The 25,929-nt window shown below is 38.7% G+C and overlaps 3 protein-coding genes across 4 annotated transcripts; 2 read left to right on the top strand and 1 right to left on the bottom strand.

The window, feature by feature from the left end:
- The first annotated feature begins 417 nt into the window (after positions 1 to 417).
- Positions 418 to 14,858, top strand: srpk1b (SRSF protein kinase 1b). The gene is made up of 16 exons (XM_087801632.1): positions 418 to 486; positions 994 to 1,048; positions 7,065 to 7,192; positions 7,346 to 7,454; positions 7,927 to 8,014; positions 8,091 to 8,178; positions 8,635 to 8,741; positions 9,117 to 9,282; positions 10,702 to 10,727; positions 10,791 to 11,031; positions 11,111 to 11,641; positions 12,306 to 12,397; positions 12,675 to 12,782; positions 12,945 to 13,014; positions 13,099 to 13,191; positions 13,998 to 14,858. The coding sequence occupies exons 1-16, from the start codon at positions 474 to 476 to the stop codon at positions 14,180 to 14,182; spliced, it is 2,100 nt and encodes a 699-aa protein (XP_087657758.1). The 5' UTR covers positions 418 to 473; the 3' UTR covers positions 14,183 to 14,858.
- Positions 14,859 to 14,866: 8 nt separating this feature from the next.
- lhfpl5a (LHFPL tetraspan subfamily member 5a) lies at positions 14,867 to 16,273 on the bottom strand. The gene is made up of 3 exons (XM_087801633.1): positions 15,871 to 16,273; positions 15,041 to 15,277; positions 14,867 to 14,968 (listed from the first exon to the last, which is right to left on the bottom strand). Exons 1-3 carry the CDS (start codon positions 16,271 to 16,273, stop codon positions 14,958 to 14,960), a joined length of 651 nt encoding a protein of 216 aa, XP_087657759.1. The 3' UTR covers positions 14,867 to 14,957.
- Positions 16,274 to 19,124: 2,851 nt separating this feature from the next.
- LOC148071334 (ADP-ribosylation factor 3) lies at positions 19,125 to 25,435 on the top strand. Of its 2 annotated transcripts, none has more exons than XM_087801637.1 (5): positions 19,125 to 19,194; positions 22,339 to 22,550; positions 22,613 to 22,723; positions 22,788 to 22,912; positions 24,237 to 25,435. In XM_087801637.1, the coding sequence occupies exons 2-5, from the start codon at positions 22,403 to 22,405 to the stop codon at positions 24,396 to 24,398; spliced, it is 546 nt and encodes a 181-aa protein (XP_087657763.1). In that variant the 5' UTR covers positions 19,125 to 19,194; positions 22,339 to 22,402; the 3' UTR covers positions 24,399 to 25,435. The 2 variants fall into 2 exon arrangements, with proteins under 2 accessions (XP_087657763.1, XP_087657764.1); XM_087801638.1 differs by having other exon boundaries at positions 19,172 to 19,190.
- Positions 25,436 to 25,929: the final 494 nt, after the last annotated feature.

Here is a 25,929-nt window from a genome sequence, read left to right on the forward strand (position 1 = left end):
CGTGACATTTATTAAGCTTAATAAGCTGCAATACTATTCTTCAACTAACTAAAAATGTTTTGAGGGATTAATATATACTCAAAAAATGACACACAAAAAGGAGGGGAAAAGTAAATAATTGTTATGTGAAAATGTAAATGAACAATAAATACAAAATACATTTGTTAATGCATTAGAACCATTTATACATGATCATACTTTGACATTACCAGGGCCGCATAAATACAGTCAAAGGGCCATTCCTGAACTTGAAGAAACATGATGACAATATACTTAATAATTTACAGTTATAGGATAATTAAAAGAAAATCGGTTCTGTTCTCCATCATGTAGCCGCCATCCAAAAATCAAATAAAGAATATGTTGTTTTTTGTTTTTCTTTCTGTCTCATACGCTCGTCGCGCTTCCATTTTACTTTTTACGAGGTTTTCAAAAGTCCCTGAACGCACCGCAGCCAGAGGCTAGTTAACATCATGGAAAGAAAAGGTAACGTTGCTATCTCTCATGAATCAATTATTACTCACTCGTTCACTCACAAATACAACTAGAATGTATTTCATAGCGAAACTAATCGTCTCGAGGGTTTAAAACCTTCACAAAGACCGACTGAAGTAAAGTTGCTAAGAAGTAAAAGCGGACCACGCGCTCTGTGTTGTTTGTGTTAAGCTAGCTGTGACATATCAGCGCCAAAAACTGTAACCACGATGACAGTAGGAACCATGGCTCGGAACTGCTTCACTGCACTTGTCCTTTTATAAAGATTAATTTCTAGACCTCTTCAAAATGTTAAACGCTGTCACAACGTTTCCATGTGAATGCTAAGCTAATAAACACGCCGGTGTGTAGCTTCACTGGCTACGTTTACACCTGTTGTGATGCGAGTCCACGACGTTTGTATATTGAGTTAAAACAAGATAAACTGCTGAAGGAACATGTTCTGTGTGAGTGACTTTTAAAGTTTGGTTCTTGTTCTCCCACCTTTTTTTTATCTAGTCTTGGCGATTCAAGCGAGAAAGAAAAGGACGAAACCGCGCAAACCTGGTAAAAAGTAAGATGCACGTATTTTTCTTCACTTAAACTAAACATGAATGTTACCTTGACATTGTGAGGATGTTTCTTTGTGTCTGTGGAGACGTTTAAGGCTGAGTTAAACTTTACTTTTTAATGATCATCGAGCGATTTTCTCTCATTGTGTTGATCTTCATGGAGCTGGGCCAGTGCAGAGGTTTCATTTTATTATTAAAATGTATTTAATCATAGATTAATGGTTGACCAACATATGTCCCAAGTTGGTATATAGCACATTAGAATTTATTTATTTATTGAACAGTTTTCCTTTATTCTTCCCTCATTGGGGACATGGTAAAAATAAATACACATTCAATTAAACATACAGTAAGTAAGTAATACAGTGAACATGTAAATTAATTACAACAAAAAAGGTAAGAGTACAAGTGCAACACAGAGGTCGGGGAAACACTAAATTAAACTACAAACATGTTTTTATTAAAATAACGTCTTTAGCCAAACAAAGCTGAAAGACTTCTTTTATATTACAATGTTGTTGTTTTTTTACTCGGGCACATCAGAAATATCAAGAGTCGATTTTAAGTGATAATGTAGTAAAACAAATTTTTTATAAATTAAAAAAACAACAACTTTGCAGTCCTCTCTTGTTGCACGGAATAATTATAAATTGGACAGTTAGGAAATACGTCTGGAAATTGTTCTGAGTAGCATCTCCAGTAAAAAGTCAAGAAACCAGTGTTAACATGACAACAAGATGCTTCACGGCTAAAGGGCGACTTAATACAGTGAACATGTAAATTAATTACAACAAAAAAGGTAAGAGTACAAGTGCAACACAGAGGTCGGGGAAACACTAAATTAAACTACAAACATGTTTTTATTAAAATAACGTCTTTAGCCAAACAAAGCTGAAAGACTTCTTTTATATTACAATGTTGTTGTTTTTTTAGTCGTGCACATCAGAAATATCAAGAGTCGATTTTAAGTGATAATGTAGTAAAACAATTTTTTTATAAATTAAAAAAACAACAACTTTGCAGTCCTCTCTTGTTGCACGGAATAATAATAAATTGGACAGTTAGGAAATACGTCTGGAAATTGTTCTGAGTAGCATCTCCAGTAAAAAGTCAAGAAACCAGTGTTAACATGACAACAAGATGCTTCACGGCTAAAGGGCGACTAATGTGAAAACCCAACTTTTCTGACCTTCAAGAAACGTCTAAAGACCCTTTTATTCGTGCAGGCTTTTCCTTGATTCTCTGAGACGCCTGTGTTGTTCTCGGTGTTGTCTTGACCGTTTAAACATCTATTTTATTGGGTATTGTACTGATTGTTTAAGCGCTTTGTGACACTGGTCTGGAAAAGCTCTTCAGAAATACATTACTTACTTAGTTATTTATGACTAGCATGTTCTCCCCCGTTTGAAATCTAAGCGAATGAGAGGTTATGAGAGTGGAGTCCATTATGACAAACAAAACATTATGAACACTTGGCTCATGGTGTATTGTTCAAGGCCACTGTACTTGGTAGTTTGCATCCTTCCACCTTTTGAGCACTTGACAAACTTCTAAACATGCATCAATTTGAGGTGAGTTTACACATGATCTTTTAAAAAAATGTTTTCATGGTTGGGCATTTACTTTTGCCTTTTAACTATTATCTACCAGTATTCAACGTAATCCACTCCTGTACTCCTGTGTATGTTTCAATAATATATTTATTTCAGCAGAACTGCTAGTTACTGCTAGTTATGGTTGGTTTTCCAGTTCCTTCATCAATATAACAAAATTGATATATGAAATATTAAGTTGCCAACACTAAGAAATGTGATTAACCATCTCATGACATTTAAATAGGTGAATTAATCCAACATCTGTTTACAGCGGCTGGCATTATTACATTTTTTTATCTTAAATGTTTTTGTGTATTTTCAAATGTGTTTTGTGTAGCAACTGTAGCACTTGTCGTTTAGAACTTGTTATAATCAATAATTTATATTTCTATTCTCAGTCTGCATTCACAGAAGCTGTAGTCGAAGTTGTTTACATGCTCCACTGACCCGCTTCAGTCAGTGGGTGGTGCCGTGTTTTAATGACTGACGGGTCTCTTTGTCAAGCTGTGATTTACTGTGTAATGTCATAGACCGAAGCCCTGCATCGTGAAGGAACTCTAGTATCATTGTTTGTTTCACCTTTTTTGAGAGTCCTGGGAAATCTTGCTTTAATTTCTTTCACTTCCAGACTGTCTGGTTGTTTTGTTGGAATTGAGCAAATCATCCCTTAAACATAAAGCAATTGAATAACATTCCAAAAATTAGCTTACTTTTATTCCCCCTCTCCTCTCTCTCTTTTTCTCTCTCACTCTCTCATATCATGTTCCTGTACTCCCCTTCTCCTTTTTTTTTGTGTCACCGGTGCATCTGCTGTGAGGAGGCAGCACCTACTGATCAGTTTAATAGTCTAGAGAGCATCCTAGCCGGACTCATCACAGTCCTGTGCCTGTGTGTTCAGCCGTGTCCGATCATTTTGTCATGTGGCTCCTGGACTGGATTTTCACCGTCAACACGGCTGTGGTGAAGCTAGCCACTGGTTTAGCATGCAAGTGAGTAGTGCAGCACTTGGGATGTTTGTGTTTCCAATCGTACCGGTTGTGGTTGTTATCCTCCTTCTTAATCATCACTCTTCATGACAAATGTTTTTGTTTATCAATATCCTAACAATACTTGATTATATTCAGTTTTTTTTTTAGTTTGTTCTTATGGCTTTAATTTCAAATAATGTTTTGCCTTTTAATTTATCCGTTGTTAATTCAAGTTAGACTTGGTAGTTTTCGATTTAACATTTCTCTACTGGATGGCTTGACTGCCCTGTTAACAAAAATATAAATTCGACTACAGTTAATTATATATGAATAAAACACAAGTTTGGTTCTGCTTGAGGTTAAACTTAAAGTTTTTCCTCAACCTTTTTTTCTCTTCTCCAATAAAGTATTTTAAAGGTCTCTTGAGATAACATTTTTTTTAAATAATGTATATAATAACTTGATTTATTTATTTTCAAGTGAATTAATAGCAAGTACATTAAGTTATGCTTTATTCTAACAAACTAAAAATGGAGAATATAGAATATGTTAATGTTGTTAACATCTTTAAATACTTGAAAAAGTCATTCAGTTACTTTTTCATTTGCAAAGTAACTTGAGGCCCTGGTTGAAAATCCCATGTGTGTATATTTTAAACTAATGTTAATGTTACTAACAACATTTTTAGTAGTTTTAAAAACTGCTTTGGGGTTTCAGTGAAGTCAAACTGCTCCCTTTGTCAGGGAGCCTTTCTGTCACTTTCCCCCCATCAAAATCCAACTTAGAAGTTATGTAAACAATTGTGTTCCACAAAGGTAGTCTGCAGGTATAACTGTCAAGAACACAACAGTGAAGTGGAGTCACAGTGGCAGTCACAGAGCCTGAAGCAAAGACAATGGAAACATTACCTCTAAGATTACACACATGAAGATGGATAGATGGAGTGAGTGAGAGAGAATGCTATTCATTTCCCATGTTTTCTTTAGAAAAATAATTCTCACACAAAATGTGTTGCAGACACCTCTTTTCAGCCTGAGTCATCTTCTCCTCTACGGCTTGTGTTTGAGTAGGTTTGACTAAACCTCCTTGTCTCCTTTTAGATAAAAACAAGCCGTGGATACAGTTGTGTATTGGAAAGAATCTGGTGATGCTATAATCGATATTGCGATAATGTAGGAACAACAATATATTTGTAGTATTGTACTTTCTAAGTACTTTTCTTTGGAAGAATTTACAGACCACATGACTCATGACAAAGTCGTAGCTGCTTTCATTTGCTTTAAAACCTAAATATATCCAAACATCAGCTTTAAAAGCTGCTGGAGTCTTCTGTATCCCCTCGTCCTCAGTTATTGCAGAGATCTCAAAGTATGTGAATGTTCCTTTAGCCTCAAAAGGCATAATGCCATCTTGCGGCAGGAAATTGAATTGAAACCCCAAAACGAACACTGCGTGAATACATGTTGTAAATAGAAAAATAAAGATAATAATGGTAACACATAAAATATAATTTTCAAGCCAGAAATGAAAGAAAATGAATAATAATTGCTACAGTATTGTGAAAAAGAATATAGAGATGTATATCTATATTCTTTAACAACCAAATATACAGTTCTTCTATTTTAGAAGCAGAAACATTTGTTTTTTAAAGACGCATGAAGACAAATGAATTGAAGGTTTTTAAGAAGTAAAATATCCTGCAATATATTTTCACACTTCCAGAACTTGGTACACATTACTTAAGTTTTCTTCATTTAATAATGTTGTCTGTAAAAAGATGGAATTCGTCAATGTTGGACTGCCTCGAGGACGTTGATGAATACATTAGCGTCACATGGCTGTGAATATATGAATGTTGCTGAGGCTGAATGATCACTGAAGATGACCGACAGTGGGGGTTCAGGCAATGCTGTTGTTGTGTCCATGAAGGGAGGGGGGGTTGCTGTATCGTCCCTCACCTGCAATGCAGTGCTGCACTGCATCAGCCAATCCTCTCGGAGCTGTTAGTAATGGGGGCGGGACATTCAATTGCAGCATCCAAGGAGAGTTCTCAGTCCGAAAGATGTGGGAGTAAGGGGGAGTCGGCGAGTGTGCAGCAGTGTCCTGTGCTCCAGGACTCGTCCTCAGCCCGCAGCGTACCTGATTCTTTATTTTGACTCCCTCTCTCTGAGGACTAGCAGTCTGCAGCTGCCTCATGCTGTCATTAAAGCTCTCCCTCAGCACTTTTTGAAATTATTTTCCTCTCCTCCTTTTCTCGTCTTTGTTTTTTTTCTAAGTGAGAATGGAGTGAGAACCCTTTCTTCTGTCCTCCATCAATCACGCTCCATGGGTATTCGTGTGTCTTGCAGGTAGGAGAGCTAAGATGTCTTGTGTGTTAAGAAGCTGGTCAAGAACTTTGAAATCTCATGATGTGTTTTGAACTTCATAGTCACAGTTGCATTTGTTAATGAGCAGCCAGTCCTGCTGTTTTCATTCACTTTTGAAGGGAGTGAAAACCCTCTGAAGTGAGGTGAAAGACAAGCTAATGTCGCAGCTGCAAAATGATTTTTATCTATTTTTAACATTAATGTCAATTGGTGGAAGTACAAACTGCAGACTTCGGAGTTCCGATCTGAGATTCACGATCAACTTATTTTCTAGTTTCCTTTATTCATAATCAGACAATTGACCACAAGTATAGAATTTAGAATTATTAATCGACCTACGTGAGTTTTTGACACAGGCCAGTTCAAGGTGTCGCTCGCAAAGATATCAGGGGAAAAAAGGATCCAGTAGCCATTGCTCTTGTTGATGTTTCATAGGTGACCTGCAAACTCTGGTATTTCATTGGAATTTGTTTCCTTGTCTTGGCTGTTATTTCCTTCAAGCAGTCTTCCTAAATGTCTTCAATATTTTATTCCTCTATGTTCACTTGCACACTATAACATGCTCCTTTAAGGTCTAGGTTTAGAGTCCATTAGTTATTTAAACAAATATTCTTTTATTATTTATTTAAAACACTGACTGGACATACGTTATGTACGGTCGGCGCTTAGTAAAAAAAAAAGCATTTATATAACGTAAATCTGTTAAATATCTGAAAATCTTTAGAACACATTTTATCTGCTTCTTTATAATCCAGTTTTAAGAAGAGCATAACAGGGGTTTTGAAATGTAGTTGCCTTATTGATTCTGAAACACTTCAATGTACTCAAAATAGGTTTGTAATCACCTGTGTATGTCTTCACCTAAACGCACAGATGTAAACAACAATATGATTTACCAATAAATCCAACTCTGGTGTTCAGATCAATTTCAATGCTTTCATACTTCCTTCTTTTCTGAATAACTCGGTTGTTTTCAGGTTTGTTTTGGACTTTGGTGTCTTGTCCTGACAACAGTAACACTTCATTCTAACGGACGAGACAATTGCTCTATTTGTTTGAAAATGTCTCACACATTTGTTATATTTGCAGACCAGATCCACACGGTCGTGGAGGCGGGTTTCAGTCGGGTCAAGCCGACTCACCTCTTCCGGATCAGGATGAGGAGATCCTCGGCTCTGACGACGACGAGCAAGAAGACCCAAACGACTACTGCAGGGGTACGAAGTCTAATACTGTGTTCATGTTTGTAATGGCAGGTTTAAGTGTTTCAAATCAAGAAACCAAATGTACTCATTCTATATCTAAATGTATTAATATAATCATTATTTCAAGCTTCATGACTTTGCGTGAATATTGTTGTACCTGGACAGGTGGATACCATCATGTAAAGATTGGAGATCTTTTCAATGGGAGATACCATGTGATCCGTAAACTGGGCTGGGGGCACTTTTCCACCGTGTGGCTGGCCTGGGACATCCAGTAAGTTAACATGTTCTTGCATCATGAAGCTCTGACGGCGTAGGCTCCTTAAAAAGATGCATTGATATAAGTGAATTACAACTCGAATAAAACTACAAAATTACACATACTAGGAAATAACAGAAATTTTATTGTACTGCATGACTAAGTTATAAAATCTCATCCTATCTTCTGCTTATTTAACGTATTTAATCAAAGACATGGAAGTGCTGGACCTTTCCCTCTTGTGTTTTTATAACTTTTCTTATCCCAAAAATCAAATATAAACTAAACTAGGGTAAGTAGTTCTTAATATGATATGTACTGCAAATCTCACCAGATACCACCTCAAACACATCCTCTTGATGGACTTTTTTAAGTAACATTTTCTTTATAGAAAAACACACGTAGGATATATTTCCGGTTGAAAAGTGCAAGAAGAAACTGAGTATGTTGACAAATCGGTGTAAAACTATTCTTGTGTCGTTGTCAGAGAACGACGATTCGTGGCGATGAAAGTGGTGAAAAGTGCGGAACATTACACGGAAACCGCTCTGGACGAGATCAAGTTACTGAAAGCTGTGGGTTTAAAGCTGTCAGTCTTCTTTAATTTACCTTGTTAAGTAATTAACTATCTCTGATTTTTGTCATGTCCAGGTGAGGAACACGGGTCCAAATGATCCCAGTAGAGAAAAAGTGGTGCAGCTTCTAGATGACTTCAAGATTTCTGGCATGAATGGCACTCGTATCCTTTTTCAACTATTTAAATGTTCACAAGCTGCTTCCCCTTTATGTTGAAATAATGTATAACCCTCTTGGTTTGTCTCTCCGGCACTGTTCCCTTCATTGGATGCCAAGAAATTAACATTATTAATGAAACGAATGACTTTAGCAAAAGAGAATATCTCGGGACCAGATGCAGATGTAATCGATTTTATTAATGCACATTTTCATGAATTGATATTATTGATGCAAGATTATTCTTTCAATGTTCACGTCAGTTCAGTGTCAATAACTTTAACCTTTGTGAATTATTTAAGTAGAAATTATCATACTATATAGCATTCTGTGCATCAGGGGTTTCAGACCCGTCCAGAAAAGGACCCAATGGTGCAGGTTTTTGTTACAACCGGTCAAGAACACATGAGCGAAAACATCCGTGTGCAGGACCAAAATATTCCTTAACTAAACATCTCTAAAGATGTGTGCATGGTGTTTGAAGTTTTGGGGTACCACCTTCTCAAATGGATCATCAAGTCCAACTATCAAGGTCTTCCACTACCCTGTGTGAAAAGCATCATCAGACAGGTGAGAAGATAAATGTTCATAATATTTTTTTTATCAACGTCAGAGACGCATGTGTAAGTTTGCACTCATTTTAAGTACTTTTTATTTTAAATGAAAACAACATTGCTTTAAAAAATGTATTTATTTATAAATTTAATCAACAAAAAAAATCTTTAACTCTTGATGCATTATACCACTGACTACTGTAAATACCAGTAGTTTTACGATAAATCGATGTATCTTAATCAACAGCAGTGGTTTGGTTAAATACACATCCACTCTTTCAATTCATTGTTTTGACAGTGAATATGATACTTATTGAGTATTAACACACACACACTGGATGAGCAGGAATGCCAAAAAGGGTTTGTTGATGACTCATCTGTCTGACTGCAGGTCCTGCAGGGTTTGGATTACCTCCACACCAAGTGCAAGATCATCCACACGGACATCAAACCAGAGAACATCCTCATGACCGTCAACGAACCCTACATCAAGAAAATGGCTGCAGAAGCAACACAGTGGCAGAAATCCGGCGCAGCTCCTCCCTCGGGCTCAGCAGGTCACACTTTCTCCTTCCCTCAGCAGGTTTAACACTGTGATTTGTGTTCTGCTTACTAGTTAAGTTTGGGTTGTTTTAGTGTATTTCAGCAGGTTTTGTCATGCTTTATAAATAGGGTTTGTGGCTACAAGTGAATGAATGAATGAGCCTTATTCAGCCATAATTTAAATACTTGTGATTCTTATTTCAACTGCTGTTTGCCGTTCTCATGCTAGTATAACAACCAATTCGCTTTTGGATTTGTTAGCAGAAATGTGGCTAATTTGGTGAAGCAACAGTAGCACTGGTGGATCAGTTAGATAAATATTGGCCAGTTGGTGTTGAATTTATCCAGGCTGTCTCCAGATTTGGTCTTGAAAACCCTCCCTATCGTGACTACAAAACATGTGATTTTGGTTTTGTCACCCAGTCATGAATCAAAGGTTGTCTATATGGGTCACTATTGCATAAAAAATGTCGGTAATTGGTCCGATTTCGATTTCGAAACATCCAAAGGTTACATGAACAGTGAGAAGTAAACACTTTGTCCAAGGAGGTAGATTGATGTTGAAAAGTTTTTCCCAGCTGTCCAATTGAAGTGAAAACGATTTGTGAGGGAGAGGACACGTTGAGGTTGACCTACTTTCAGCTGAGATTGATGGTGCCGGAAACAACTGAACGGTACTGAAGGCCTGGAGGGTCGTCATTGTCAACAGGATTCTCAGAATCAAACTTACATGTGCAGTTTACAGACAAACTGTATGAAATCTAATGTGTATAAGGAATATGTGAACTTATTGTTAGACCAAAGTTGAATGTGCAAGTTTCTATTTTAAGATGGTTGTGACTAATCATGAGTCACCGCTCGAAGTAAGAACGCCTTAAATCCCTGAGATTGATACTGCTGTGGAGACAGTCTTGTGGCTGGTGTGACTCAACTACTAGAATCGTCTTGTCCATTACATCAGTTCCTGTATATTTTCATGTTTATCTTACACTTCGAATAGTTCTTAACTACAATCAACCACTTTCAACTGCAGTTGAACATTATTTAAACTGAAATCAAACTGTAATCAAACAGATTTTAACTTTAATACAAATTTGTAATCAAACAATTTCCAACTGTAATCAAACAATTTTCAGCAGATCCAAAAAGATATTTTAGAGCAAACAGTATTAAGATTATTCTAATTATCATCTCTAACTTCTGTTAATTTTATGCATCATATTTCCAGTTATTTATGTCATGTGAGCAGTACAAGTTATATGGATTGTTATATAACTTGTCTTAATTTTATTTATGTTGAAAGTCATTAATGTTAATGCTTAATCTATTTTGAATCTGTGAATGTATATATATATTAACTTTACTTTTATAAATTCATGATCATAAAGTAATTTATACTCATTTATATATCATCCTCTCTTCTCTTGATACAGTAAGCACAGCGCCACAAACTAAACCGGTAAGATTCAATTCCACGCAACATGTTGTCGAGCGTAAAGAAACAACCTTTTTTGTTTTTTAGACGAACAAAATGTCAAAGAATAAAAAGAAAAGGATGAAAAAGAAGCAGAAGAAACAAGCAGAGCTGTTGGAAAAGAGGATCCAGGATCTTGAGGAGGGTGTACCAGCTGAAGGAAAGGAGGAGGAAGAGGAAGACGAAGAGGAGACCACAGAGACCACAGAGACCACAGATGACACCACATCTTCAGCCACACTGTCGAAGTCTGTCAAGCTGCAGGACATTGACAACAATTTGACCACAGGTGATTCCTGCTGAAATGTTTCTTCTTATTCCACAAACCTGTCACAACCGGCCTCATTTGATTCTCCCGTCTCACTCAGACTCTTCTCCAGACGAACAAGCCAAACTGATCACAGAGATCTCAGCCCAGAAGGAAAACGGGACGGACGTCAACTGCAACGGCCGTGCACCCACACCAGAACAAGACGCCGGTCTCCTGGACAGCCCCGCGTCTGAGACCAAGACTTCCACAGAAGAGCAGGATCAAGAAAACGCAAACCAGCCTGAAGAGACCAACGATTCGTGTGACAAACGGCGGATGTGTAACGGTTCCGCCCAGACTCCAGAGCCTCCAACTGCTACATGTGACCTTCAGCCTGCAGCCAATGACCTTCAGCCAGCCGGCAATGACCTTCAGCCAGCGGCCAATGACCTCCAGCCTGCGGTAAATGACCTCAAACCTGCGGCCAATGACCTTCAGCCTGAAGCCAATGACCTTCAGCCTGAAGCCAATGACCTTCAGCCTGAAGCCAAAGAGATTAAACCTGCAGACAAAGGAGAGAAGGAAGAGCACATGGACACCCGAGTGGAGAGTAAAGAAGGTGCGGACGAAAAAGTGGATAATCAAAATGGTGAGTGCATATATTGACGATATACAGCAGGCCACATTCTGCCTTTTGACTGTATTCATGTGGCTCTCATAGGGTCATGTCGAAACTATTTTATTTGGGATTTATTTATATTATTCATTTCAAGTCTCTAAATATGACAATAGGGTTTTTGTTTTAGGGCTTTTTTTCTTTTATACTTTTGGCATTTTTGAGCCACTAAAAAAGATTGAAGTTAATATAGAATATGTTCATGATGAAATGGCGACTTAAATTACAAAAAGTTATATAAATTACAATAAAATAATAAAACGTATTAAGCTTGATGTTATGAGTTGAGATATATATATATATATATATATATATATATATATATATATATATATATATATAGTTATATTAGTAGTTGTTAATAAGGACTTGTCCACACAAAACTAGTTCCCTCAAAAGTCTGGTTGCCTGAATAAATGCAGCGAGCAGAAGCTTCCAGACAGAGGTTGAAGATGTAGGTTCACATTTGGCTAGTGCCCTATTTCACTTCATCAAACGTGGCCTCTTCCAAAAAAAACTGCTGATCAGTCGGGGGAATAAATTGGCATCTTCTCAGCCTTAATGAAAACACGTTTGTTTCAAATATTTGCTCAACGCTCCGGCTCTCTCTCTCTCTCTCTCTCTCTCTGTTATACAGAGGCGTCCAGTATGTTGGTGAATCCTCTGGAGCCGCTCAATGCTAACAAGCTGCAGGTGAAAATCGCTGATCTCGGCAACGCCTGCTGGGTGGTGAGTTCCTCATTACATCAGGGGTCTCACAATGAACTGTCCGGGGGGAGGGGCACCAGAGGTAAATTCTTCTGCAGACTAGGCTGCAGAGTGAAGGGTCATTTTTTTTTTTTTTAACAACTTTGATCAATTTGATTTAGATTTTCTTCATTGTTGTTTAGTGGACTTTTCTGTTGTTTCTCTGTAGAATATATCACAGGCCACTGTTTTGAGGCCCCAGCATTACATCGACGGGTCTGACCGGCGATTTAAATGACTTTATTTCTACCGTTCTCAGCACAAACACTTCACAGACGACATCCAGACGAGGCAGTACCGCTCGCTGGAGGTGCTGCTGGGTTCTGGCTACAGCACGCCCGCAGACATCTGGAGCACAGCCTGCATGGTAAACACGTCCATCATCGTCAATCAAACTGATCTGGAGTGAAGTTCACTGTGTCCATGTAGTGAAACAGTTTGTGTACAAGCCAGTGATGAAATGAGTTTATAATGAAACGTTTGAATCATTTATAATCGACAAGTGTTGAAACTTTTGATTTCATCTCAGGCCTTTGAACTCGCAACTGGAGATTATCTTTTTGAACCTCATTCAGGAGAGGATTACTCCAGAGATGAAGGTATGTCGACTCTGGCCTTCAATCATTGAATTTATCAATACATTGTGTTTATATTTTTGTCTGTCTTTCCTTTTCTTCTGGCAGATCACATCGCTCTGATCATTGAACTGCTCGGCAAAGTTCCCCGAAAGCTCATCACGAATGGAAAATACTCCAAGGAGTTTTTCACCAAGAAAGGTAAACTTTTATTAATCCTTTTTTTTTTGTCGCCTGATACAATCTGTTCATATACAAACGCAACAAGCAAATTCTGAAATTGACTTTTGTCATGTCCTCTTCCTCATTGTTTTCTGGGATCGTCATAGTGCCACCTACAGACCTGGCATGTGTATAACACCAGTTATTCTGAGAATGTCTTGAAACATAATTCTCCTGTTACCAACGGTTCTTATAAATATTTGAGTGGATACTAGCAAAGTTATTCAACAACTGACTGTTAAAGTACATCACTGACATCACATTATTAAATGGTTGACTTTTACATTTAGCATGTTGAAATATATTTTTATTGAAATGTTTTGTTTTTTTTACAATTCAATTATTATTTCTTGAATAACTGAATTCAATTTCTATATTGAAGGGTTGGATTTTATTATTTAATTATTGAAAATAAAGGAATATTTTCAACAACTAAAATTGTACGAAAAAATTGAGTTTTATTTTCAAAAAAATCATATGAATTAAAAACATTTTTATTTGTGGCCTTTTCAATTCAACATAAAATGTCTGTATACTTATGCCAGACAATAAGAAAAGGGTATCGAGCAACTTTCAGCGAATCATGTGACGATGATCAAGTCTGTTCATTCATTTTGAAAAATATTGAACAATTAAATATTATAAAATTATATATATTTTAGAAAAATGTCAACAATCTATCTATTATTAGAGTATTATTGTGTTATTCACTCCATAGATACACTTATAGAAAAATGACTTCCTGTTCATACTTCACAAAAACCGTGTCTGTCGTTGTCCTTCAGGCGACCTGCGACACATCACTAAGCTCAAGCCGTGGGGTTTGTGCGACGTGTTGATGGAGAAGTACGAGTGGACTTCAGAGGAAGCACAAACATTCGGCAGCTTCCTGCAGCCCATGCTGGACCTGGTGCCGGAGAGGAGGGCCACGGCCGCCCAGTGCCTCACTCACCCCTGGCTCGCCTCTTAAACCAGCAACATATCCACCAAAATCTGCATCGGAAACCCACCCGCCGGTGCATCTTCCTTTCAAACACCAAGGCTGCTGATGTCTTTCGAAGCTGGAGATGTTCATATTTTAACGTTTCTTTTACCAGTTGTCATGTTTCCAACAGTGTACGACAGATTTCCACGTCTCCAAATAGTTAGCACAGGTTCTCTCCACTGCTTCAGCTGCTCGCGTGTTGATTCCAGTCCAAACTGTAATAACGTGATAACAGAAACATCGCCAGCTTCTGCATTCGGATGCTTGAAGAGCTGCAGACGAACGACGATGTAGAGAAGCATGAAGAGACCAGCAAATCTGCAGCATTAAGCTTTGACATGGAGAGGATCATAGTTTTGTACATTTGTATGCCGCTGAGCAAATAAAGCTTTTTATACACGCGAAGAAAACACTTCCACCTGACTTAAGAACCTCTTAGTTTGAGTAAGAAAAGCACTTAAAAGAAGGTGGAAAGCAACATTCTGCTTTATTAATTGAACTCTTATTTCCAACATGTGAGGGTGCTGGAGTGTACCACAGATGACCTTTGCCCTCTGACCTTGCTCTGGAATGATTTAATGAAAACGGCTGGCATTTTTCCTACTCCATCCTTGAACTCTTGTCTTGTTTTAGGGAATAATAAAGTTGTTTTTCCAAGTGACTTGACGTTTTGTGTTTGAGTCATGCATCTAATAACTCAAAAACAGTGCTGATTAGCCATGGCCCACTCGTCCGGTTCTACCGGTTCTCCTCGTGAATTCTAGGCGGCGTCTGAGATCAAGAGGGAAGCATTGTTACTTCAATATACTGGCAGTGATTGACAACCTTGGCTTTCCTGCTCACCTTTGCCCTCCACCTGGAAGTCCTCGGGCAGGAGTTTGTCCTGCCTGCTTCCCAGACTGAAGGCCACAAAGGAGAGGATGAGTGAGTCCATGATGCTGATGATGGCTAAGATGTAGGCCCAGCGCACTGTGCAGTTCCCCAGTGTGTACTTGTCCGTCCGTTGACCACACATGCGCTTGACCTCGTCCGAGTCCCAGCCGTCCGGATAGATCATGCAGCCGATCACCATGCAGGTGCCTGAGAGGAAGAGAGCGATGGTGAGAGGGAGGGCAGCAGAAGGATGTCGGTATTATCTTGACCTTTAAAGTATATGTTTTATTGAGTATTGTTTTGATTGTTTAAGCGCTTGTTGACCGTGGTCTGGAAAAGCGTTATGTAAATATAAATTACTACTACAATACTACAAATATATCCTTGTTACTACAGTATCATAATACATCGAGATATATATCTAAGTCACAGTGATGCACTTACTTCACCATAGCATGTTAACTGATAACATTCGTATCTCTAGTGGACAGTCGATGTATAATCCTCTAGTTTCGTAGACCACCTGTGTTACTTAGCAACTCCCAAGCTTCTCATCTTCCGCGAGTGAGAGTGAAACACCACCTCCACGTTGAAGTGAGGTATCAGGTGACCAGGTGCAACTTTATTTCCCACATGTCTCACTTTTACTTTCAAGGACCCTTTCTTTTTGCTGAGGCATCACATGATCACTTTCATCGTAACACATGTTCTGGTTAAGGCACAAATTGTCAGCCCGTCAGCTAGTTTTATCATTTATCATTATTTTGATATTAGATAGATGAAAGAAAATGAGGTCTCACTGGAGGCCAGCTGCATCCAGGCACAGATCTTGTAGACACTTCCTGCATTGCAGAAGAAGAAGAGGCTGAAGCAGACGATGCTTCCCACCACCAGCAACATGGAGATCCCCACGAAGAACATGGCCGTTTTGAAAGCACCAGACGGGATGGAGCCAAAGTCCAGTGCACTTCCTTTACAGGTGAGTTCGGAGGTGAGAGCGTTCCCGATGCAGTAGTGGAAAAGGCCGAAGTATCCCGCCTGTGGGGTGTTGACGCTGTCCCCGATCCAGTAGGGCTGGATGAAGATCACCACGGTGATGACGGCGAATGTGATGGTAAACACGATCCACAGGACTCCCACGGCCCGGGCGTTACGGACGTAGTTGGTGTGGTAGATCTTGGCTGCTTCCTGAGCTGGAAGCATGATGACGGAACAGTTTTGTTCACAAGTTAAACAACGAGAAAAATCATCCCTGGATCACGAGCAGCTTCTCTGCTTCTTCTACTCTGTCTCTGCATGTGTGTTGTTGGACTCCTCTTGTTTCCTCTCCTGAATGATTCATAACCGTCACAGAAACACACTCTTTAGAAGACTTACATTATTTTGTATATTATTTAGTTTGTCAAACATTCCTATTTTAAGAAAATATGTGGATTTAATTGGATAATAATTATACAATTACTTATTAAATATAAATGAAAAACGATGAAATATATATAATATTATACAATATATTATATAAATATAAAAAACTATATGATTATTTTGTTGACTAAAGTACTTATTGTGATTTTCTTTCTGGCTTGTTGCATCATACCGATCACGAGGAAACTGGTCCTGATGATGGTTGGCGAAACAGTTGATGGCCGTGCAGTAGTTTCCGACAAAAGATGACGGCTGAAGGACAACTAAAGAAACCAGGTGATCAAGAAACCCGGAAGGACTCTGACAATACCTTATCCAAGGATGATGAAGACAAGTCTGATCTGTGAAACAACATTTTTGTCAATTTCATTGAAATTGAACTTTTTGGAGTCAGTTATACAACAGACCGGAGCTAAGAAAAGGACATAAATGCTCAATGTCAATAAATCATGTAACCATGGTAAACGCCTACCTAAGGACTGCCTACTGTGAAAGATCTTTAAAATGTCTTGAATCCAAGTGATTGTCGATGATGCAAGGGTACTGCTCAATAAATGAATAATCAGCTCATCTCGCCGATTCCTGTGGTCTTCACCGTCTCTCTGGGCCCTCCTTCCACGACACTGAAAAAAATTAGGGACGTTTAAATGTTAAATGGAAATATAAAATGATATCTTGACAGGTTTGGCATTTTATACATAGAATGTAAGTAAGTATTTTTTTTTATTTATTTGTATAGCGCCTTTCCAGACCAGGGCCACAAAGCGCTTAAACAATCAAAACAATATTCAATAAAGTACAGTATATACTTTAAAGGGCAAGATAAAACTGATAACACAACCGGAGTTCCAGAAAATCAAGGAAAAGCCTGAACAAATAAAAACGTCTTAAGATGTTTTTAAAGGAGTCAGTAGATCCATCAAGCGCAGAGAGAGAGGAAGATCGTTCCAAAGCTTAGGAGCAACAGCCTGGAAGGATTTCTCTCCTCTGGTCCTGAACCGTGTTCGTGGAACCATCAGTAGATTCTGATCCACAGACCTCAGAGCCCGAGCTGGGATGTAAGGCTGGATCAGATCAGTGATGTAAGGTTCGCTGCAGAGTTCTGAATCAACTGCAGACGAGACAGCTCCTTCTTGTTAAGACATGAAAATAAACTGTTGCAATAGTCCAGACGAGAAGAAACAAACGCATGGATTACGAGCTCCAGATCATGTTCCCGACAACATTTTCCTAAGTTTAGGGATTTTTCTGAGTTGAAGGAAACAGTTTCTGGTCAGTTTTCTGCAGTGTTGAACTAGAGACAAATATCAAATACAACACCCTGGTTTCTCAGGCTCAGTTTGACAGACTGACCCAAGTACTGACTCAACCCTGGAATCTTATCATCAGGAGCAATCACCAGAGTTTCAGTTTTGTCCACATTTAGCTGCAAAGTGTTTTCACTCAGCCATTGTTTGATTTCTAACAAACAATTGACTAAGCTGTTCAGCCTCTGGGGCTCAGTTGGATCACAAGAGCAGTAGAGCTGGATGTCATCAGCAAAAATGTGATAAGAAACATCAGGAAATCTCTGAATGATTTTACCGAGGGGAATCAAGTACAGCAAAAACAATAAAGGACCCAGAACAGAACCTTGAGGGACTCCACACAACAGATCTGCCGATTCAGACCTCATTTGATTGGCAGATACACTAAAACTGCGCCCAGAAAGGTAAGATGAGAACCATTCTAACACAGATCCAGACAGTCCCACTTTATCCCTCAGTCTTTTCAGCAGGATCTGGTGATCAACTGTGTCAAAGGCTGAGCACAGATCCAAGAGAACCAGAACAGTGAATTTACCCGAGTCAGCCGACATCATGTCACTGGACACTTTCAATAAAGCTGTCTCCGTAGAGTGATGTTTGCAGAGGCCAGACTGAAACTTCTCATGGATGTCGCTCTGATCCAGGAACAAAGACAGCTGCTCAGACACCACCTTCTCCAAGATCTTGGACAAGAAAGGGAGCTTAGAAATAGGCCTGAAATTACTGAGGTCAGTTGGGTCTAAGCCTGGTTTTTTGAGCAAAGGCTCCACAATGGCATGTTTAAATGCATTGGGAAAAACCCCTGTGGAAAGGGAGAGGTTCACCATATTGGTAACCCAGGGGCCAATTACATACTGAATATCCGATATATATATATTTTTTTTCTACATATGAATATTTTAATCATCTGAGACATTTTATTGTGTTTTATTGTCTTCCAAATAAAAAGCAATGTCCTCTTGTGGAACAATACATTATTTCTGATTATTGGGAAGATAATGGTTTACAATAATATTTAAAATCTCCTTTACTGCCACTTCAATATATTTGTGAGTCACATAATTGAATTTAATATATTAAGGAGTATACTATGAATCAGTCCTGCAATTTAAAATGTATGAAAATGTATGAATCAATAAAACATTTTAAGTTTATGACCTCTAAACATTTACATTAACCGGCCTAAAAACAATATGCAACAAGTTTATTAAAATAGTTAGACAGCATATTAATACAGCGTTGTCATAAGTACTAGGGTTTAAATAATTGAAAATATGTTATTTCTCGTATACCTTGCGCTTCCACAGCAAATACGCGATCTCGCGAGATCTCCACAGAGCGGTTGCTTACGAGAGGAAACTGGCACCAGTATCAAGCAGATTATTCAGGCAAGTAAGTATCTTTAGAACTCCCATCAGATCCGATACTTTCACGTCGTAATGTCGTGTGTCGTGTAGCGTGGGTCGCGGTCTGACGACGCCCGGGAGGATGAGCGGATGCCCGGGAGTGTGAGGACGGAGGTCCCCCGCTAGCATCCGCCAGCTCTCTCTCCACTCCAGTTAAAGCAGCTTAAATCATAAACAATCGATAAAATAGATCATTTTCGACTTGGTTTAACTTGAATTGAACGGCTGTTGATGACGTGTAACTTGATGGAATTGCTGACGACATCAACTGTTAGCTTCAGTGTAGCCACAGTAGCATCGGCAGCTAACCTGAGTCACCTTAGACTGGTTAGTATCATCGATGCCTGGACTATGAACACAGGTGTCACCGCGTAACATCGACTGTTACACGTCATTGTGTGCCAGACTGCAGAGGCAGGATCTGGTGAATGTGTTGGTGTTCAGGACCATGGACAGAGCTGCAGCAGATGCTTCTGTGGTTCATCCTTCTTTCTATGATCAGTGATGAACATCATGAATCATAGTTACACCAACAAAAGTCTGTCACACCGCATCATTCATCCTCCTCGCTGATATTCTATAGCTGAGCTTTAGCTACACAAACACAAACCTGTTGACGATTGACCTCTATTATTTATACCTGCCTCGACTACACTCTCAAGTTCTCACTGTGAAACCAAATGTATATTTATATTTCATTGTTATTCCAGTCAAGAAGAATGGAGGGAAATATGTGGATAAGATGATGGCATAATCAACACTAAAAAAGCAAGGGTAGTCATGAAGCAACAATACTAAATAAAAAGAAAAACACTATTATGTGAGACAAACTCGTATCATTTGGAAGCAGGGGATGTGACGCATTTGTTTCTAGACTCGTGTATCACTTGACATGTTATCAATTGCTCAAGGAAAATCTAAACATGGGTGACAAGCTAAAGGTCAACTAATGTGAAATTCCAACTCTCCTGACTCACATGATTCCAATTTTAAAGTCTTCCTCTTCAAGATGCAGTAAGTCTCTCGTCATGACCATGTTTTGAACTTATTACTTTATAAAGTTCTCCCTCGTCTGAAATCTCGGCTAAAGAAAGGCTACGAGAGTGGAGTCCATTATTATGTTACAATGGCTTCACTCCTCCTCCAGCCAGCTGTAATCATGTCCTGCTTTTTTTTATACAACGAGTCCCTTGGAGAAGTTGACTTGGATTGATGACACGTGGTGACAAACCTCTATTTTTGTGTTCTCAGTGGGCGGGGCTTAAGATCATTCTGTAATGTAAATATTTCAATGTAAAGAGAGTTTTGTACAAACAGACAATGATGATACAATAGAGTCCAACATCTATTTAAGACTCACTTAAATCAAACCATTAGTTGACCTTTAACCATTTATAGTCCAGATTGTACGATGAAGAAGACTTCTCGAAATGGAAGAAGCTAAATTCAACGAAAAAACACTCATAGCTGCTCTGGAGGATGTTGTTAGACCCAGAGAAGTCTCTGTCAAAATCCATTTTTGCTTTTTTCCACATTTCCACGTTAGATACAATTCTGGCTCTGTGACTGACATTTTGTCTGCACACTAACTGTAGAACTCCCTGCAGATTGACCTACGACGCTAAGTCGCCTTTGGTGTACGACGCTTAAGCTTGGTGGTCTTGCTTTGTGTCCCAAGAAGGATATTTTCACAATTGTTGACTTCCTCCAGCTGTATATGTTCATGGTAGGGAGGAAGCTGCTCCTGATTCTGCTGCTTCAAGAACTATACACGCTACATATGTATATGTTTACTGCTTGGATTACTATCATCTTGATGACACAGTGTATATCTCCAACTGGTGTTGTAGCCCAGGATGATGTTTGTAACTGACGTTATAGAGTTGCCGAAGAAATAGTAGACACTAGACAAGCATGTTTTGTATTTCATCTGGAGATTCAGAAACCTACAGAAGTCAATGGGGACTTGGTGGTGGTTCTTGTTGTGCGTTTGAGTGGCTTTCCATCTATAAATGCCCAGTAATAAACTGGAGAACTTTCCAGAGTTTCCCCTGCCTCTCGCACATGTTGTTGCGATTATAATAAGCAGCAACTAATGGATGTTTATGCAGAAAACTACACTTTGATTCTTTACTATCCTGTTCATATTGATTCCACGATTATAGGAATTTTCCTTTTGTCCTCATTTGATGTTGTCCCTTAACTGGATACAGTAAGGTGTATAAAAGCTGCTATATTATTATATAAATATTATTTATTGATATAGATCTACAATGCAGAGGGAGTGACGACCTTGTCTATAGATTCAAAGATCAGACTTGGCACTTGTTATTATGACCTTGAGTATTTACAAAACTAGCATTTGGATGATGGGAGTTTATGTGCATTGATGTCATCACCTTCTGAGGCTTGTCTCATATATCCAGCCTTATCCAACGTTTTATGTTATATTTGCAGTATGAAGATGGTAAACTCCTTTTTTTTGTACTTTATATTCACTTAACAATGTGGGTTTTAACTTCAATAAATGACGCATACAAGCACCTTGAAAGTCACCTTTACTTCAGTCGTGTTGTGAACAAGGTGATACAAGCTCTGACTTCAGGTAAGCCCGTCTGTGTGTCCTCGGGCTTGTTGGGAAGCATGTAGGACGGCTCTGATCCGAGGTTGTCGCGGGCCGGTCTCTGCTGGTGAAAGAAAGATTGTGGAACAGATTGTGAAGCTGCCTGGAGACATGGCATAAGATGGTATAAAATGTTGGCATTCATTCATCAACATTTTCCTATTGAATTTAAAAGGTAAGAAATAAAAATAATAATTGAATTTAGAACGTTTATTTTTACATTATTGTAATTAGAATATTGAACTAATGAACAAATAGGTTTGGGAATTTTTCTAAATTATATTAAAAGGAAAACAAACAAATTCAAAATACAATATATAAGATATTGAATTAAATTATTCCAAAAATATCTTAAGTGCAAAAAAAAGGAACAAAAATATTTATAAAATAAAATAATTTCAACGTTTTAAATGTCAAATTCAACCGTAATATTCTGATACGACTGATAAACTTCCACAGGAATTTCAGTGAAATGTCTAATCATCGATGATGTTTTGTACTTTTCAGCTCCGAATATCTTCCTGGACAAGTGACGCCATCGACTTAAGATTGTATTCTGACGCTCGTCATCATGGGAAACATTTTCGGGAATCTTCTGAAGAGCCTGATAGGTAAAAAGGAGATGCGGATCTTGATGGTTGGACTGGACGCTGCCGGTAAAACCACCATCCTGTACAAACTCAAGCTGGGAGAAATCGTCACCACCATACCAACCATCGGTGCGTGAAAATTGTCACGTGGTTATTGAAGTGGTTAACTGTGTTGTTGATGCGCTCGTCAGGCTTCAATGTGGAGACTGTGGAGTACAAGAACATCAGCTTCACGGTGTGGGATGTGGGCGGGCAGGACAAGATCCGTCCTCTCTGGAGACACTACTTCCAGAACACGCAGGGTGAGTGGAGCTTCTGAGAGAGGAAGGCTTCCTCGGACGTCTGCTCACTCTCTCGCTGTTGCAGGTTTGATCTTCGTTGTGGACAGTAACGATAGAGAGCGAGTCAACGAAGCCCGAGAAGAGCTGATGAGAATGTTGGCCGAAGACGAGTTGAGGGACGCAGTTCTGCTGGTGTTCGCTAACAAACAGGCAAGAGATCACACAAGCTGTTCCCCCCTTACCATGTTAAAAGTTATTTCAAGATTTAAGAATTTCTTTTATAATGAAAACACGTAAGGAACAATCAAGGAACAATGCAATATTATAGAGCTGTTATAATGCAGAAATAACATTGTCAACAATGTATATTTGTTTCTACTCAATATATTTAATCATTTATTTTTAGTACATTCAAATTTCCCGTTTGTAGCTTTGTCGTGTTTTTGGTGTAAAAGGTTTGCTTTTTTTTTCATATACTGTACAGTGACATAATTCTAATATATATAGACATTTTTTTTATTTTCCGTTAAATCATCTAGATGATTTATTTGCGAGATACCAGCCTCTTAAAGCCAATTTCAACTTACAATAAATTATGATGACAAATTACAATTCAATTAAATGGATTTTAATGTAAATCCCACCTACCAAAGCGCTGGAAAAAAATAGTTACTTGAGTTGCATATACAATTTACATAAATGATTGAAAAAAGATGGACTACTTTAGTCTGTGTTGAAGATAAAGACATGGCTCGCAGGCCATACACAGCCATCTAACATGTCCCACAAAGAAATTATAAATTAATTTCTTGTAGAGAAAAAAATATAATGAGAGCACAAATACTTATTTAAAGAAGTCATAAATGTTTTAAAGAAATGCTGAAAAAAGAACACGACATAATCATTGGAAATTATTTTTTTATATATACCTATAACATCTATACAGTTGTAAGGGTTCGTCAAGCCAACTAACCAAAATCCACAGAAAAATTAGCTTAATATGAAATAAAATCTTTTAATTGAATTTTCTTTTTACAAAATATTAAAACTAATTAGATGTTTATTTAAATATAATCAATATACACTTTAAGACAACCATAATAAACATTTAATTAAGATTAAATGAAATTTAATTTCAAATTACTTTTTCAATCAATGACCAAATTACATCTGCCAGCTGTCAGAAACCAGTTTTGTAGTTTTACAATTACTACACAAAGGCCACAAACAGTGGAAGGGCCGTCCTTCTATTCTATTCTATTCTATTCTTTGCCCAGAAAGAATAGATACATTTTCTGCAATGTCGTCGTTACTCCACTAGATAGCGCAATTCAGACAGGTTGAGACCTTAAATGGTTTCGTATGTAATTGTCTTTTTCATTTACCTCACCTTATGCTTTCTTGCATTAAGTGACTGCCAGATGTTTTTTACACAGCTGCCACTTTGTTAATGTCAATGATGTTTGGATCTCATCAGAGCACAGTAGTCACATGTCATTTTCAGCTCGTGCATTAACTGCATTGTCCTCTGCAGGACTTACCGAACGCCATGAACGCCGCAGAGATCACAGACAAGTTGGGTCTGCACTCCCTGCGCCACCGCAACTGGTACATCCAGGCCACCTGCGCCACCAGCGGTGACGGCCTGTACGAGGGTCTGGACTGGCTGGCCAACCAGCTGAAGAACAAGAAATAAGAAACAAAGCAGCAGCTACAAGTGTACGGCTTTAATTTATTTTGGGAACAGATGTCTAGGATAGATCAGAGGGTTCAGGAGTGCGTAGAAAAGAGCGTTTGGGGATTCAGTTTCTTTCTGTCTGTAAGTGAAAATGTCTTCATCCAGACACTCAGCTGTCCACATTCATTCACACTCATGGTCAGTCACAGCCGTCACTTTCTGTGTCCACCTCTAGTCTTTCGGTGCAGTGTGTGTTAGTGTGTAGGTGACGTCACTGTCGTCGGCGCAGCTGTTCTGTGTGTTTCTTTCTCTAGATGCGTGTGTGAGTGTTTGTGCAGCGTCAATGTTTCAGGAAACTGAAGCGAGGTCGGCAAGCGTGTCCACGTCTTCATCTGGAATGTGATCCTCCTCCAGACTTTTTGAAATGCATGAACTGGTGACAGAGTGAATTGTGGGAGCTGTTTGTAAGCTGACACTGATAAAAAAACAAACCTGGTGACAACACACAAGCACACGCACACACGATTAATAGATATTTACTTAACACATGAATCCTTATTTGCAGTGAAATACCAGCGTGTTCATGTGACGAGAGCAGGATGTGTTCTGGCGCAGGAACATCTGATAACAGGAGGGGTCAGTTCTGTTGCTGCCGTTCATCCACTAACATCTCCTACACAGTTCAACATCTATTACATGTCTGATCATTTGGGTTTTGTGGCCTTACTTACCTTCATTGATCCCACTTTGAACTTCTCTCTGGTCTGGATTTTGCTATATTTATTGAAGAGGGTTTCTTCATCACCACATGTGCGACTCATACTTCAGTTCCTCGGTGGCTGTGAGAGTGTGTTGATGTATCAGTGAATCCGTGATAATCCGTGCAGAAAAGAGAATTGAAAAGACGATTCATCCTGTACCGTTATAACTTCACCATCCTTGAAAAAAAAAAGTACCGGCGATGACCATGTATCTGTGTTGGACGCATGGAGTTCTCTGTCCGTGATGTAAGACGACAAAATACTGCTGTATTACAAATAAACCCATTTTCTGTAGACAGTGTGGCATCATCAGGTTTGATGGAAGGGAATGGCCGTGATGAAGCGACCGACTGGGTGGCCAAGCACCTCTGTGGGTTGGTAATGACGGACTGGTCAAAAATTGACCGATGTTCACCAACATCAGTGATGGTGATGGAAAGAACAAGATAAGTTTTCTCCACGCGGATTGTTCCTAATTTTCCAGAGAAATTCTCACAAGGATCAATAAAGTTCCGTCTATCTAGGGATCATCTCGGCCAATTAAAATTACATTTAATAGTCAATTATAGACATGCAAAGATGATTCGAAGCTTCATCTCAAGACTCAGGGGCCAAAAACGGCCATCTATTAATTTGTCAGTACAGTACAGTACAGTACACAATACAGTATTGATATACAGGAGCACTCAATCCAATCAATATAAGTAATAATCATTTAACATGCAAAATATTAACAGAGTTTCATGTTCATTTCTGCGTTGTGATTAAACTTCGTCCTACACTGGTCA

Source organism: Callionymus lyra, chromosome 10 (assembly GCF_982586985.1).
Source record: "Callionymus lyra chromosome 10, fCalLyr1.hap1.1, whole genome shotgun sequence".
Lineage (NCBI taxonomy): Eukaryota > Metazoa > Chordata > Actinopteri > Syngnathiformes > Callionymidae > Callionymus > Callionymus lyra.

Coding starts and splice junctions, on each gene's coding strand:
- srpk1b (XM_087801632.1), top strand. Junction 11,032..11,110: donor TGACAACAATTTGACCACAG/GTGATTCCTGCT, acceptor CGTCTCACTCAG/ACTCTTCTCCAGACGAACAA. Junction 11,642..12,305: donor AAAAGTGGATAATCAAAATG/GTGAGTGCATAT, acceptor TCTGTTATACAG/AGGCGTCCAGTATGTTGGTG.
- lhfpl5a (XM_087801633.1), bottom strand. CDS start 16,273: ATGCTTCCAGCTCAGGAAGCAGCCAAGATCTACCACACCAACTACGTC. Junction 15,278..15,870: donor CTGGATGCAGCTGGCCTCCA/GTGAGACCTCAT, acceptor TCTTCCTCTCAG/GCACCTGCATGGTGATCGGC.
- LOC148071334 (XM_087801637.1), top strand. CDS start 22,403: ATGGGAAACATTTTCGGGAATCTTCTGAAGAGCCTGATAGGTAAAAAG. Junction 22,551..22,612: donor CACCACCATACCAACCATCG/GTGCGTGAAAAT, acceptor TGCGCTCGTCAG/GCTTCAATGTGGAGACTGTG. Junction 22,913..24,236: donor TGGTGTTCGCTAACAAACAG/GCAAGAGATCAC, acceptor TGTCCTCTGCAG/GACTTACCGAACGCCATGAA.